The 15303-nt window shown below is 30.6% G+C and overlaps 2 protein-coding genes across 2 annotated transcripts; one reads left to right on the forward strand and one right to left on the reverse strand.

Annotated features, from left to right (window-relative positions):
• Positions 1–4012: 4012 nt before the first annotated feature.
• Positions 4013–11440, reverse strand: HELRODRAFT_187947 (hypothetical protein). Its single transcript, XM_009011137.1, has 17 exons — positions 11283–11440; positions 10918–11002; positions 10000–10116; positions 9836–9896; positions 9681–9764; positions 9327–9410; positions 9035–9229; positions 8712–8943; positions 8253–8542; positions 8047–8110; positions 7604–7665; positions 7390–7498; positions 7185–7252; positions 6918–7013; positions 6515–6619; positions 6080–6203; positions 4013–5857 (listed from the first exon to the last, which is right to left on the reverse strand). Exons 1-17 carry the CDS (start codon positions 11317–11319, stop codon positions 4095–4097), a joined length of 3576 nt encoding a protein of 1191 aa, XP_009009385.1. The 5' UTR covers positions 11320–11440; the 3' UTR covers positions 4013–4094.
• A 400-nt stretch (positions 11441–11840) lies between these two features.
• On the forward strand, positions 11841–13555 carry HELRODRAFT_159243 (hypothetical protein; the record flags this gene model as incomplete). The annotated part of the gene is made up of 4 exons (XM_009011138.1): positions 11841–11975; positions 12062–12116; positions 12248–12409; positions 12519–13555. 4 exons carry the CDS (start codon positions 11841–11843, stop codon positions 13553–13555), a joined length of 1389 nt encoding a protein of 462 aa, XP_009009386.1.
• Positions 13556–15303: the final 1748 nt, after the last annotated feature.

The following is a 15303-nucleotide window of genomic DNA, read 5'->3' on the forward strand; positions in this document are numbered from 1 at the left end:
CCATACAATCCGGAATGTTCATGATATGTATTCTATTAATATTATCCATAGGTCAAATGATTTAAATTAACAATTATAATTTAAATGATTTATAAGTACAATTGTTATTTTTTTAAATTACAACCCAAGCTGTGATTAAATGTATAGGAGAGTAGGTACATTAAAAACCGTCAACATCCTTACTTAAAAGAAAACCATAATTCGAAAAAAAACATCAATATATATATATATATATATATATAATATATATATATATATATATATATATATATATATATATATATATATATATATATATAGGTAAAAGACCGTAATTAATGCAGTAATTTATGAAATCTACCAAATTTCTAGCTTTGGATAGTTTTTTGTTACATTTCTCAATATTTTCAACCAAATTCTTGTCGTCATTATTTATTTTATTATTGTTAATAATAATTATTCTAATTTTAATAAAATAGATAATGACGACAAGAATTTGGTTAGAAATATTAAGAAATAAACAAAAAACTATCCATCGCCAGAAATTCTGTAGATTTCATAAATTACTATATACTTATATATATTTATGCGATAAATATATATATTTCTGTATGTATTTATATAAATATTAAGGAGACACGGTAACTGTTCAGCTCACAAGACACGCGTAGAAAATGTGATAATACACATGCAATATCCAATAAAAAGCATGATAAACGAATTGTCTACCGATAGCCCGCCATGTAACAAAGAAATTGAACACGTAACATTACAAGTTCTTGCTTCAAATACAAAATCAATTCACCTCAGTAATTTAAGTTAATCTGTTCTGTGGATGTGCTTTAATCATTGTGATATTATAAGGCTCAGCATGACTGAATGACAGTCACAAAACCCTCATTAATGAGATTACTAAAACGCTTATGAAACATGGCTATTGACTAAATTGTTTACAGTAGTATTTTCTTGAATTTTTAAATATTTTCAACAAAAGCTATAATTTGAAAGGGTGAAAAAGCGATATGATTGTTATAACGTGACAGCGAACTAACCAGTCCACGAAGTGTTAAAAATATAAATAGGAACCATTAAAAAATGAACTCAATATATATAATGCCTAAAAACGAAAAAATTAAATTTTTTAGTTTGAACTTGGTCAGATTTTAGACATAACTTGAAGGCTTTTGTCACCAAAAACCCCAATTGTATTGTTATTTGTTGTTCGCCTCATTAAGATCAAGCATCGTATCATTACACGAGCTCACGAACTATTTTTTTAATATCTCCACAGTAGATTAACTAGCCAAAATTCCTTGTTGCACCGCTGAAAGTTTCGAATCAAAATAAAGACGAATTTTTATAAACAGAGGAAGGAACGAATGCACAAAGCAAACACATGCATGTACGAGACCCGCTGCACTATTTCAATAAAAATATCACACACACCTAATGAATTTAATTATTATTAAATTAAGTCCAAGTAAACGACATTGCCAGCAACAAATGAACTGAAAGCAACAGAAAGTGCAAAGTTAGCATGAGATAACTCAATGAAATTACAAAAACAATATAAAATAGATGAGTATCAAAAAATAATGTCACAAAAAGTTTTATAATTCATAACGTGCAATCTGGTAAATAAATGCACGAATATATAAACAAATAAATGTAAGGTAAATAAATAAATACAAATATTTATGTATATGTACATATAAGAATTGATAGCAAATATGAAAATAAAACCAAATGTTATGCAGCACTACTGGTACTAGATTGGCGCAAAAGACAGTAGAAACAAAGTTCTTTTTAGGGAAGGAGCTGTGAAACTAATGCGGCTTATATGCGGTCGAGATTTTGTAATGCAATTTTGGGGAAATTACAAATTTAAATAAGCAGAGTTATTTGGCGCTAAACTGGTTCATATGATGCTTGTGCAACCTTAAAGGTCTATCGTATGACTCGAATTCGTCATTTAATGGATGTAGGCGATCTAGGTGACTGGAGTCATGGAAGATATAGATTTGGTGAAATTGCTGAAACAAGAATAATAATCATTTGGCATGAATAAAAATTAATAAAATTTTTTCGAACGAATAAAAGAAATTATAAAAAAATTATATGATATATATATAAACCAATATATAATAAATCTGTAGTATATCTTAAAAACAATTTATACACGACCAAAAAACTAAACAATCAAGACGAACATTGAAGGAATGATCAGACATACACATTTGAAATAATTAACCTTTCCACTCATACAATCACACATTCTTGAATGATACACACGCGCAGATACATTCAAATACACACACTCGAGAACTAAGAATAAGATTGTTACACATTCAGTATAGTTATAAAACATTTAATGAACGAGTATAAATTTATTCTTAACAAAACAGCTATGTGTGTAACTGACACATAATAATATCAACAATGTAATACTCTCGTATAATCTATGGGATTTATAATACTGTATATTTATCATTAGGCTATCGATGAACTAACTTAGAATATGGTAGCGGAACACAATAGAACATTTAAAAAACATCAGAGCAAATGTTTAAAGCAACAGAAACTAAAATTAATTTAAATAATAACAGAGTAAGAAATGGGAAACAATTGAATCGCGTTTTAAAATACACGAAGATTTATTTGCCAACTGAGATGCAACAAAAGCAGACACACACAAACGCAGTACATATTCACAAAAAATTTTCAAACATGCTTAATAATACGAAATGTATGCTGCACATTCCAAGCTGCAACAAAAAGTTCAAGATTACAAAATATTTCGATGAAACAGTAGGAGCCACAACAAAAATAAAAGCTAAACATGACGATATATATACACACATATATAAATATATTTATGTGAAACCTTTTTCACGATAGTAAACATATCAATCAATCTTCGTTTAGCGTCCAGTTTCCCCGAGGTAGGACGTAATAGTTAACATATATATTGAGAAATAAAATTATACTTCATGTTTCACTAGCATGAAATATTCAAGATCACGATTTTATCTCAAATATATTGATAACACAAAGCGAAAATTCACTTTTAAATACTGATGAAAATAACAATTTTTTTATTATATATATATATATATATATATATATATATATATATATATATATATATATATCGCACAACACCAAGACTGAAGCGTGAACGAACAACAAGTACTGATTTGATAGATCCAACAAAACAATCATACGTTGGCAAAGTGCCGTAATTACAATTTATTTGAAATAACAAATATCAGTTTGCCAACGGTTTCCACTCAAACATATATCAACAAGTTATACCATTTAAGTTAAAAACAAGGATAAAAAAAGTAATGAATCGAAATAATGACAAATTTAAATAAATAAAAGCCGTCCATAGACTGAGATTATCTGCTTTATTCAATGAAAGAAGATGTTTGAATAGTGATCCAGGGTATAAACATCATTCAACAACAAATTTTCAAATAAAATATGAGGATCATTAAAATATTTATGGCAAAAAAATAACTTCCGAAAAATATATACATATTTATATTAACACACATGGGGTTGAATATAAAAATATAATCAAGGTGGGAATGATAATGAAGAACGTCGTTTGCAAATAAATTACTGCCAAAACAGGTGCCCCAGAGAACGTAGATCATCACTAGCAGGTTCCTCCAGCCAATCCTCATTCCAATATGGTCGGATCGGACCAAGTGCATCAAATGATGAACAGGATATCCTTGTAGCAGCACCATTCAGGATCTAATGAGTCTTCCGTGTGCAGTGTCACCAAACGCTGCTGAGTTGGTTTCACTGGGTCCTAAGGCTGTTACCACAGTTAATATGTAAAACCTAAGTATACTCATTCATCATCTGTGTTTCTCCTGCATATATCTGACCACATATAAAACATATGTAACTTTTTTCCTCCTCTGTTCAACGTAATACGAATCAGTTACATCGCCAACCGCATATCTTAACTCACAATCACTAATCTAAAACAATATGTTTCTACATATGTATACTCTACAATTATTAATATTTATTCAACGGAAATGTCATTTAAAAATAATATAAATGAATGATGTTGAAAGCTTTAAAAGCTTGTATGGTCACACAGAAGATTCATACGCAAGATTCCTGGCGTGTTCCTTCAGACAACTCGTGGACATTTCTTTCTGGCAGCTGTCGTCGGCTGATAAAGTTCTATATAATTTTTTATATTCAGATTTACTCATCTGTTTTCCAGTTGATTCATTAGCCAAATAGTAAGGTTTACTATGGCTATCAGAAGCGCATTTGGTTTTGTGAAAGGAAAGATATCGTCTGTTCATTGGAGAATGTGTTGGTGACATAAGGGCTTTCAGGTCACGATGAAAAAATGTCTTCAACCTTTGTGGAGAGTTCAAGAGTGAATGAAGCGATGAGTGAATCTTCAATGAAGCTCTTGTAAATTTTTTATCCTGTTTTGAGACCTCACCATCATAATGGTCATCATAGTGGCCACTAGTTAAGTGTTTTGTATGTCTGTTGTTTAATGGTGATGACGACGACGTTGGTGTCTGAGTGATCTTGAAATACTTGATTTCATTAACTATGCAATCTATTGAGGTCGATCTCTTTTTTTGCTGTTTCGCGTGAAAAGGTGACAGAAATATCAACGATGGCTTTTTCATTGATCTTTCGTCAAAACCTCTGTTATCAAGTCCTCTATCTTCTAGCAAATCATTTGCGTTTTGATCTTTTACTTTGATAAAAACATCATCCATATCTTTTGCATCATCTTTATTTTTGAAATCATAATTAGCATCAACAGAATATTCTTTGGATACTCCACTTTTTAACTTTTCATTTTCGCTTCTTTCTCTAACATCATCACTGTTGCTTGAGAAAGATTTTGAAATCAGTTTTGATGAACTATTACATTCTAGTTTTGATTTTCGACAAGACTTCTGGGAATATCTGGACTTAAAGTTTAAGCGGGGTGGTTGCAGGAAACCACTGGAGCATATATTTCTTTCACAGTTTCCATCTCCAGCATATCTTTTGTGTCCGTGTTTCAAAGGAAAATTTTCAACTTTTCTGCCAGAGGTATTTTTTGAAGAAGAAACACTTTTCAACTTTTCAAAACTTCCCATGCTGCTAGGATTTAAATTGTATTTAGATTCAACTTCGCCAGAATACCCTTCATATAATTTTTTGTAGTCTTGGTTAAATTGTTTAGCAATCAAGGTTGGTTTTTTCAATGAATCAAGTGATTTGATGGTTGTAGAAGGTCTTCTGTCTGAAGTTTTCACTTTTATATTGTATTTGTTGGACACCAACGAAACTTTACCGCCAATAGATGATCTCTTACTTGTTTCAAGAAATTGTGATTTTTGAACTCTAGTTTTATCAGTAGACTCTTTGTTAAATATAACAGTTGATCCGTCATCGATGTGGTTATCAAAAGTAGAAGAAGTTTTGTCTAACGTGGTAGCACTCTCGTCTCTTGACTTTCTTCTGGAATTGTGTTCAACCCTCAGGGATGTGGAGCCTCTTTTATCTGTCGGGCCGCATTTCAACTTCAATCCAGACTTCAAAGGTTCTTCCTTCAAATGACTCTTTGCACTGTAATGTCTCGATCTTAAAGTTGCCTTAGAGCTGTCACTTGAGAAAGATTTGTCGAAATCACAATAAACAGATTCCACGCTGTAAACCGCCAGTCCCTTGTTGTCGTTGTTTTCTTTCCTTACTTTGCTTATGAGTGAATGCTGAATCGTTCCAGCTGCTGATGAAGATAGCGTTGCAGTGAACTGACTGCCATTATTGTTTGTAACATTTGAAGACTTTGAAGATTTCTTAATGCCCCCCAATGATGAAGAATTTTCAAAATCTAAAAGAAAACAACATAAAATATATAGTCAGGAGTGCCTAGTCCTGAATTATTAATAAGTGGAAATTGTAGCACGCAACATGTACTATGTCAAGACTATTAGAAAATTTTAATATAAATAAAATTTACAATAAAAAAAAACTGAATTAATTAATAAATCATAAAAAAATTAGTATTCAAAATGATGAAAATAATTACACACGTGAACTGTAAATGACTAACTGCTGCAGTGTTGTTGTGCCTTCTCAATAAGCTGATCCTCCATGGAAGTGATTGGGACGGTGTTGGAAGTGTCCTCGCCCGGCACCTGCACGTCCTCATCCCACGATCCAAAAAACCATTTGTGCTGTTGTTTAAGTGAAAAAATTCATCCGACATCTTTTGAAAAAAAAAATGAACATGAGAAGGTTAGAAAAAGGGTGGAGCTTCTTAGCAACTAACGTCAGTAACCTTTGAAAACAATTTAAAATAAAAATCAGAAATTGTTTTCGTGAATGATGAAATGTCATCATTTTTCTATTCAGCAATACCAAGACAAATATAATTATCAATATCACATAATCATAATCACTTTCACATTCAATTTAGTGGTTCAACGTATGTGAGTGAAGTTACAAGAAAAAATTTTTTTACATGCATGATGATGCTTTCCAAAACCTGGCACTGATCATTCATGTCTTTCACCATATTCACCATGCTCTCGTTCTTAGTTGGCTGGAGCAACGTTGGTCCAAATATTATTGCCAAATTGTGGGCATCCATCTATAACGAATGTTAAAATCATAAAAATCTACAATTTAAAAGTTTGTATGAGGACAAATAAAAAAAAACCAAATATTTCGCAACGTAAATATTATAAAATCAAATTAAACTATTCCCAAGTTAATCTCATTAAAAAATAAACTTAATTGTGGTAATATTATATTAGAGATAAAATAACAAATTTTTCTGTTTGAAAAAGCAAGCAATTGAACAAGCAATGAAAAAAACCAAAGTGTTATTCATCGGCCTGATATAAATATTTATTGAAAAATAAATTAATTCGTATAACTTAACAAACCATGTTTGACTTTTCATATGTGGAGACCTTGTTTAAATGCGTGGCTAGGCAATAAAATGTTTCAAAATTGTGATGTGGAAGCAGATGGACTAGTCTCTGGAAGAGAAATATCGTATGGAATCAACAATGGATTGAATATTTTAATACTTTCAATAAAATTTTTTATGACTTTATAATAATGATTTTTAAAAAAAATATTGAAAACGAAAAGTGAGTTAAGAGAAGCAGAATGAAATATGAGATTTCGTGGTTTATGATACTATGAACCTTTAATTTCAGAAGTCTTTTAGTTTTGTTTTCCGTGTGGTTCGCGTCAATAAATGATTGGTACAAACCTTTATTTGGAATAATTAGATAAAATAATAATTAGCATATGTATTAAGAACATAAAAAATTTCATTTTATTTGGCAAAGAATAATTTGATAAAGATTTAATGAGAAATGTCTGAAATAAACAAACAAACAAACAGACTCGTGGTGACGAGTGGCTCGGGTAACTTTCTGAAGAAGAGCTTGAGGAGACTGACGACTGCATTGATGTCATTCCATTTCTCGTGAGATCTGCTCAGTGTTTCAGGGTCCTAGCCAATGTTCAATAAATGTTCCTGAGTAATCATCGCAACTAGCAGACAAACTTTGCAAATTACTTATCCAACATAATAAATTGAAAAAAACAATTAGAGCACCCTGTCAACTTCAGCTTGAAGTATGGATATAGCAGCATTGTTTCCAGGAACTCTATAAATACCTATTTGAAATGAAAATACAAGCCAATATAAAATGTGGAGCTAACGAAGTTCCTGGCAATACAAAGTGATGGAAATAAAAACACACAATGCAACCAAAACAGAATATAAAAATATAAAATAAAGTACAAATTCTTTTACTAAAACTTCCATCATAATTAAAGAACATTCCTAGCAAAACAATCAATCGATCTTCGTTTTGCGTCCAGAGACCCGGTTTCCCGAGGTAGAACGTTAACAAATAACAAATCCATAAAAATGAAAAAGATCCCTTTATAATGGATATATTAACAAAACACATAGCAAATAGTTTGGATAGAAATTAAACAATTAGTAACAACGTAGAATTACGAAGATTTCAGTTTTAAATTGAAGAGGCACACCTTTCTTTTCAAGACCTTGTGACTCGATGACTTCAATGCAAACTTCCACAATCAAGGGAATATGCTGTTAACGTAACTTCAATTAACTTCAACAAATAATAATAATTGTGCGTCATTCTGTTGCTAAAAATTTTTTTAAATGACTCAGGAGCTAAGAATAAAAAATTATAATAAAAAATGATTGCCTTATTTTTAGAAGAGTGTACACAATATTTCAGAGGAATGCCCAAGGAGCCTTTATACTTTTTACGAGCTGCCGCGTCGTCGTCATCATCCTCTTCATCATCGCCGTCGACATTGCTCTGATAGACATCAGTGTTATAACTGTTGAAGGAAGAATGGTGGTGTAGTAGGGGTGGTGATAGCAGTGATGTCTGTTGATTGGATGATGAAAATGATATGGGGAATCCAGTAGTGCCAGGGTGACTGTTCGCCCTTCTAAACCTCTCTGCCATCTTTTCTCTCCAGGACTTTGATTTTACATCTGATGGCATTTCTGTACAATTGTTGAATAATTAAGAAACAGAAAAAAAAAATAAAAATAAATTAAAATTATTTAAATTTGACTTAACAGAATTTTCAAAAAAAAAAAACAAAATTCAGCGGCTCTCTTTCGAAAAAAAACAACAAAATACCAAACCATTATCATCATTATCAACACTTACCAATGTGAATGGATGGGGGTGAGACCTGCTGTTTCAACTGGCGACCCTCTGGTGATTTTGATCGAAACCTTTCAATAAGTTTAGATGGTTGCAAGAGATCTTGTTTGGTGATGTTTGTAGATGTTGGTGAAGTATTTTTCTGGACCAACGTTCTTGCTGGGTCTTGCTTCACATGTTTAGTTTTATGCTTTTTCGAAGACGTGTGACTGAGTATTTTCTTCCTCAAATATTCCTTTAAAGGATATGAATATCATACGAGCATGTTAAATGGCAATGGAAACGAAATGCAAATCATTTATCATAATACCCAAAAACTCTTCAACCTGATTGTGTGATAGACCCTGCTTCTGAAGAGCTTGGATCCAGCCAAGCATGTCAGCGGAGGAAGGTGCTTCAAACAAAAATTCAGAAAACCCAAGAGTCATAACTCGAAAAACGTTCGATCTCTTTACATAGTCATATGCAATGTCCACCAGAGCTGAGCCAATGGAAACAGGGTGGTCATACACGACCAAATTCTGCAAATATTTTAATAAATATTGAAAAATGTGAATCAAGCTATGTTAAAATAGCTATCAATGGAGAAACTACTGTGGGGAAATTAACAATGTTAACCTGTGAATTTTTATCCGGATGTAAGCACAAGCAATGTCCTCTCAAGACAACATATGTTGGTTTCCACGCTCGATCCAATGAGTACTATTCATATAATTCATTCATTATTGCTGGTTTAGATGTTCATATAACCAAAAATTATTCCCATTATTTGGAGAAGATGAAAATTATTTTGTAAAACAGTAAAATAGTTCTTCAAAAAAGAACACTGGTTTGCAAGTGCTTTCCTGATATTTTCTTACAAATTTTTAAAATCGTGACAAACCATTATAATTGTACCCATGAAAACAAATCATTTCAACCAAGATGATGTAAAAATAAATTGAACTTTCAATAATTTGACTTGAAATATACCTTTCCATCAACAAATGTGTTTTTAGATTTGAGAGATCCTTCATATACAGCCTCCCCGAGTGATTCTGGAAACTTCTTCTTGAGCTGGCAAGTTTGAAATGCAAATTCACTTTAAATAACTTTTACAACAAGCAGAAAATAAAGCAATTTTTTACTCTAACACTTGGACTGCCATCATTATCTCTGCTAATTTTTTTTATCTTTGATTGACTGAACCTAAATTAATTTATTAAAATATTAATTAAATTTATTGATTTATTGAAATTATAAAAAAGTGAATGAAAAGAGTGACAAATGGCAAGTCAAATAAACAAAGTACCTGGGTCGTTCATATAAACAGGCAGATTTGACACTGATGTTTTTTGAAGACTTTCTTTCATTGTTGTCAGAAACAGTTATTAAAGCAGTACTTTCCAACGAGGAACGCTTCTTGTGTCTGCATCATTTTATGAAAGTTATATAACTAATCTATAACAACAACAACAACACACGTTTAGACGACATTTTCCCCGAGATCGGGGGTTGCCGTTTGGCTACCTATGATGAAACCGAAAAACCCCTCGACGCCATTCCATAATAAGTAATTTATTTGGCTAATTTTTACGCAGGACGCCCTTCCTTACGCAACCACAGTTATAAGCAGTGGGCCTAGCCTTTGATGATCCAACATCACTCACAAGGCAGTGAGGGTCAGTTTAATGTCATAACCAGGACATTGTCATAACCAGGACATATATAACTAATCTATAAACATAAATTAATAAAAAACAACAGATTGTGGTAAATTGTGTATCAGTTAAGTTTTCAAGATTTTGTTTAAATTTCAAGGCAATTATAAAAATCTTTTAAGAAAAACCATGAAAAACCTATGTGAATGATAAGGCTGAGTTTATATACAAAAACATTAATAACATATAATTTTTTTTCAATATTTTAAAGTTGAAGTAACATTAATAACTTTTTGTCTTAAATTTTTGGTTTTTAATCAGGATCACAATATTTTTACTCCATTAAAATTAAATAATTATATACTTATGAATTAAAAAGTAATCTTTAGTTGTGGATATTTATAAGAATGAATTATTTATAATAAATTTAAGTGGCACAAACTATTTTATATTCAGTTTTTTAGAAATCTATATATACTATAAAAAGATAAAAGGTGGTAAACCTAAAAAACAAACAAATCAAAAAGTTTTAATGCTTTTTTCTTACGTCATAAAAATTAGATACATACGTGGTTCGAGGAGATAATGAAATTTTGCTGGTAGTTTTGTGAGATGTCCTTTTGAAAACTTTACCATCTGTTTTCTTCAAACTGCCTTTTAAAATAAAAACTTTAAAATAAATAATTAATAATAATATAATATAATATAAAACAAATTAGTTAATAGAAAAGTAAATTAACTATCATATTATAATTAGTTAGATTCATTAGTAACATTTAAAAAACAAATTAATTAATTTAATAAACCTAATAAATTTTGTAGATCATATTATAAACTTATAATTTATTATGAAAAGAAGATCCATCACATCACATCACATCACATCACATCACATCACAATCACATCAGCATCATCACCATCATCATGTCTAACTTGGGTTTAAAAGTTTGAAATTTTTTTTCAAATCCATTTTAATTTAAAACTGAACGATCGTAAAAATTATTTTGGAGTCGATCTTGTATGGAAGTAATGACAAAATCCACCAAAATCATCGTCGGCAACATTTCAACTTCTCTGATCGCCATTAAACGTTTCGAAGTTAGATCATAGTTTTAAATTTGACTTGCAGGGAAAGAATTTAAACGAGATCCTGCAAAAACAGCCATGCAATTTTGAGGTAAGAATTGAGTTACATTTTTAAAAAAATAAAATATACTATATATAAATATATATAATAAAGTGTATAATAATTATAAAATAACCCAAAATTAATATTTGAATGCAAGTTTATAATTTAGATACGTTGTTTTGTTTGGACTAGAATTAGGTTCCAATGTGGAACCTAATTTCATTTTTGAATTATCGAACCAAATGTAGGAGCCGATTGCGAAAGCGTTTGTTTTTATGATAATGCAGGTTTTGTGTCTATCGCTTTGTAATTGAGATTCTTCGATTTTCGCAGTTCATTTTTTAAAATTTGCAATTACAAACATGGAAGACGAGTTGCATTCATCCTTAATCTCCAGCTGCAATCAAACTTTTGAGATGTGTTCCTCCAATTTAAACATTGATGGCATGTCGAAACTTATGAAATCATGTGCTGCTGAAAAGAAATTTCTTGAAAAGGTATCTTAATTTAATTTTTTAAGTCTTAGTATGAAAATTTTATTTACTTTTTCATAAATAACGAAATTATAACGAAACATAATAAGAAAAATCATTACAGTTTGCAAGAACTTAAATCAACCAACTTGGTTTTTATTCAAGGTATGCATCAATATTTATAAAATCAACAATTCAATTTCAAACAAATTAAATTAAATTAATATTAAAATTAAATGAAAGCAAAACTTATACAATATTCAATCTTATTTCTTATAACATTTATTAATATTTAGGTCTTTTATTCTGTGCGCTATTTTTGAAAAATGTTTCTGCTGTTTTGAAACATTTTAGTGGGTTAAAGCATGGAATCACAGTTGATGTTATCTTCAATGGTGGCTCTTCATGGGCTAAAGTTATTACAAAAAGTTCTAAAACTTTAAAAATTCTTTCAGATGGTATTTAATGATTTTATTTATACATTTCATTTTTTTTTACATTTTTAGTTTTAAAGTTTTTAAATTTTTACAAATCTTTTTTAAATAAATTTATTAACAACATTACAAGGTCAATGCCAATATGGAACCAAACCCCTAACGAAGCAGGCCCAAGAATACTTGAATTTGGCTAACTTGAATACATTCAATTTTAATATACCCAAAGTGTATTTTATTTTTTTCTATGAAGTGCCACAAAAGTTGAAGAATTTGTTATTAAAAATGAATATTAATATTCTCATGAGTGATGAATTTTTACCAAATAATATACTTGCATCTAAACTATGTTCATGCTTGTTTCAATTTCATTCTTCAATTGGTAGTAATGAAACATCTCATGGAGAAATTTCTAGTAGTAGTGATGATGATGATAGTAATAGTGACAAAAATAGTGATGATTATAGTGGTGATGATACTAATGATCAAAGCGGTAAATTTGTTGCTGACTGCAATTTCTCAATCACTGAGTCACAAATGCCATTAGAAACAGATCAAACTGAGACCATGCAAGCTGTTGATGTTGACAATGCAAAGTTATTTCATTCATTGTGCTCTGTTGATTGCATATGCAAGACTTATGTTAGCAATTTAGTATATGATTCTTCTGAAAAATATCCTGGCAAAGCTAATCTTGACATCACAACAATGATTGCCCTGTGTAGTAACTTATGTCACGGTGGATGCCATGTCAAATTTCAACAAAACTATTTAACTCTTCAAGCCAATGATGAAAAATTAAATCCACAATTGCCTTTAATTTTTCACAAGTTGATTGGAAGAAAAATTTGTGCATGTGAAAGTGCAGTTAAAATATTTAAAGAAATTGTAGACGTTGTTGGAGGAAATAACGAAAAAAACAGAGCAAAAGTTTTACTAGATTTTCTGCAGATTATACCAGATCAGCCATCAGAAAAATTTTCATCATTTCATAGTTCTCGTGTAAATGAAAGGTCAATTTGCATTTTTGGCACTGGAGATAATATAAAAGCTCTAACTTTAACAGCCAATCAAGGTTTTGTACGAGCTCTTCAACAAAAAGGCGTTAATTTAGTTGTTGCGTTACATCATGCTAGGTGTTTCACTGAACAAAAAGAAGTTGATGCTTAAAGAACGCATGAATTAGATGCTACGCCAACATGTTTCTGCTGCCTGTTTGGATATTTTGTATGAAAAGTACAAAAGAACTGATCTAGTTTTTACATATGTCGTATTTAAATTGTTGACGTTATTGCTTATTGACTGGTGTGATAAATGTTTTTTACCGTGTGGGAAGACTTCTGCTTTTGATCTAATCAATAACAACATTTTTATTTTATTACTTTAAAAAAAATATCTTACTTTGACAGACTCAGATTTCTTTACAACATGCAATAAATATGTAATAAAAACAAAATATTAATTGTGTAAAAAACTTATATAATAGAGAAATAATTTATTAACCAAATTAGTAAGTAAATAAGGAGCCACATACATGATGCTTGATTTTGATAGCTATTCTCTAAATATGTGCAAGTACAACTTTTTTCTAGTTAGTTTAAAGTAATCTACTCATTTGTCACAAATTTTGCTTATAGTTTGGCATATTTTTAAAATATTGTTTCATTAACCGATTTCCTATAAATAATTAATTAAACATAAATTTATAATGTTGTTGAAGAGAAAAGTGTTCGCAATATTTTTTCAATGAAGTTGTCACGCGTGCCTCTGCATCGTTAATAGTTCTTACTTTTGATTAATATAAGGAGGGGAGGAGTAATGGATTGCGTGTTAACAACAAAAAAACGTTAATATTTTTGTTTATGCATTCAAAACTTGGACAATTAATGCAGTGCTGGAAAATCCTAGTTGTGAATCTGCTAGAGAAAAGTTGATAAATTAGATCATTAGAAATTTTAGAAGTAAAAAACGTATTTAAGATTTAATCTGTATGTTGCTTGTTTAAAGAAGAACGACAGCAACAGCGGCGAATCTAGACAACGTTGTTGGGAGACAAAATGATATGAGTTTGAATTGGGTTATCGGTGGTCCATTCAATTTTAATTTATTACAATACTTTATTACAATTTTCTCTTCTAAATTTTTCAGAGGCATCAACCAAAAACACATTGCATGTAAACACACGTGAAACAACGTATCAAATACATTGCATGTGATAGGCGAGGACCTTTGCAATCGACTTTACTATTACACCATTGTGTCGCCCAATGATTAATTCTTTTCTCTTCAATCAGCATCTCATTGTTAATGCTTTAACATTTGGTGGTTTGTGTGTGGTGTGTGTGTGTGTGTGCGCGCGCGCTCATGTCAAATATCGCTAGGCATTTATTTCCAATTGTGTTAAGTTTGCAAAGTTATTTTCAATCGCTTTCCGTTAAAAGATCACTATTTAATTCTTAATTAACAGAAATTGCAACTTAACTTATATAACTTAACAGTCACACTCAACGATGTGTGCGCGATGCATTACTTCAACATCGATCAATACTAGTAGTAGTAGAATACTAGGCATAGGTAGTTGTACCATACATTTAAACGTACGGTTGTGTTCTACAGAAATATCGATATTTTATTTTCATGAATAAATTAAACGTTCAAACGATTTACGTCTTAGTTTTAACGTTTTATACCTCTAGACTATAACAGTTGGTAACCAACGTGATAAGTTCTTAATTGTTACGAAATGGTGCGCCTTTTTACCTATTTATTTTTGGCGGGCCTTCTGCATTTGTTGCTTTAAACTTCAGTTCGAAGTAAACATTGAAGTGCAATGTTAAGCATTTATTCATTGGTATGCGGACGTGATGTTTGTAATATTCTTACAATTATTAAAATTAAATTGATCAGTGCTTTGCTAA

The sequence above is a fragment of the Helobdella robusta genome (genome assembly GCF_000326865.2).
Source record: "Helobdella robusta unplaced genomic scaffold HELROscaffold_1, whole genome shotgun sequence".
NCBI lineage: Eukaryota > Metazoa > Annelida > Clitellata > Rhynchobdellida > Glossiphoniidae > Helobdella > Helobdella robusta.

What these genes read in the sequence shown, in the direction of transcription:
- HELRODRAFT_187947 (XM_009011137.1), bottom strand. Translation starts at nt 11,319, where the DNA reads ATGGATTTGAAAAAAAATTTCAAACTTTTAAACCCAA. An exon ending in CGAGCCACTCGTCACCACGA is followed by an intron (nt 7,253 to 7,389) that starts GTCTGTTTGTTT and finishes TTCCAAATAAAG; the next exon opens with GTTTGTACCAATCATTTATT. An exon ending in ACATGAATGATCAGTGCCAG is followed by an intron (nt 6,204 to 6,514) that starts GTTTTGGAAAGC and finishes CTTAAACAACAG; the next exon opens with CACAAATGGTTTTTTGGATC.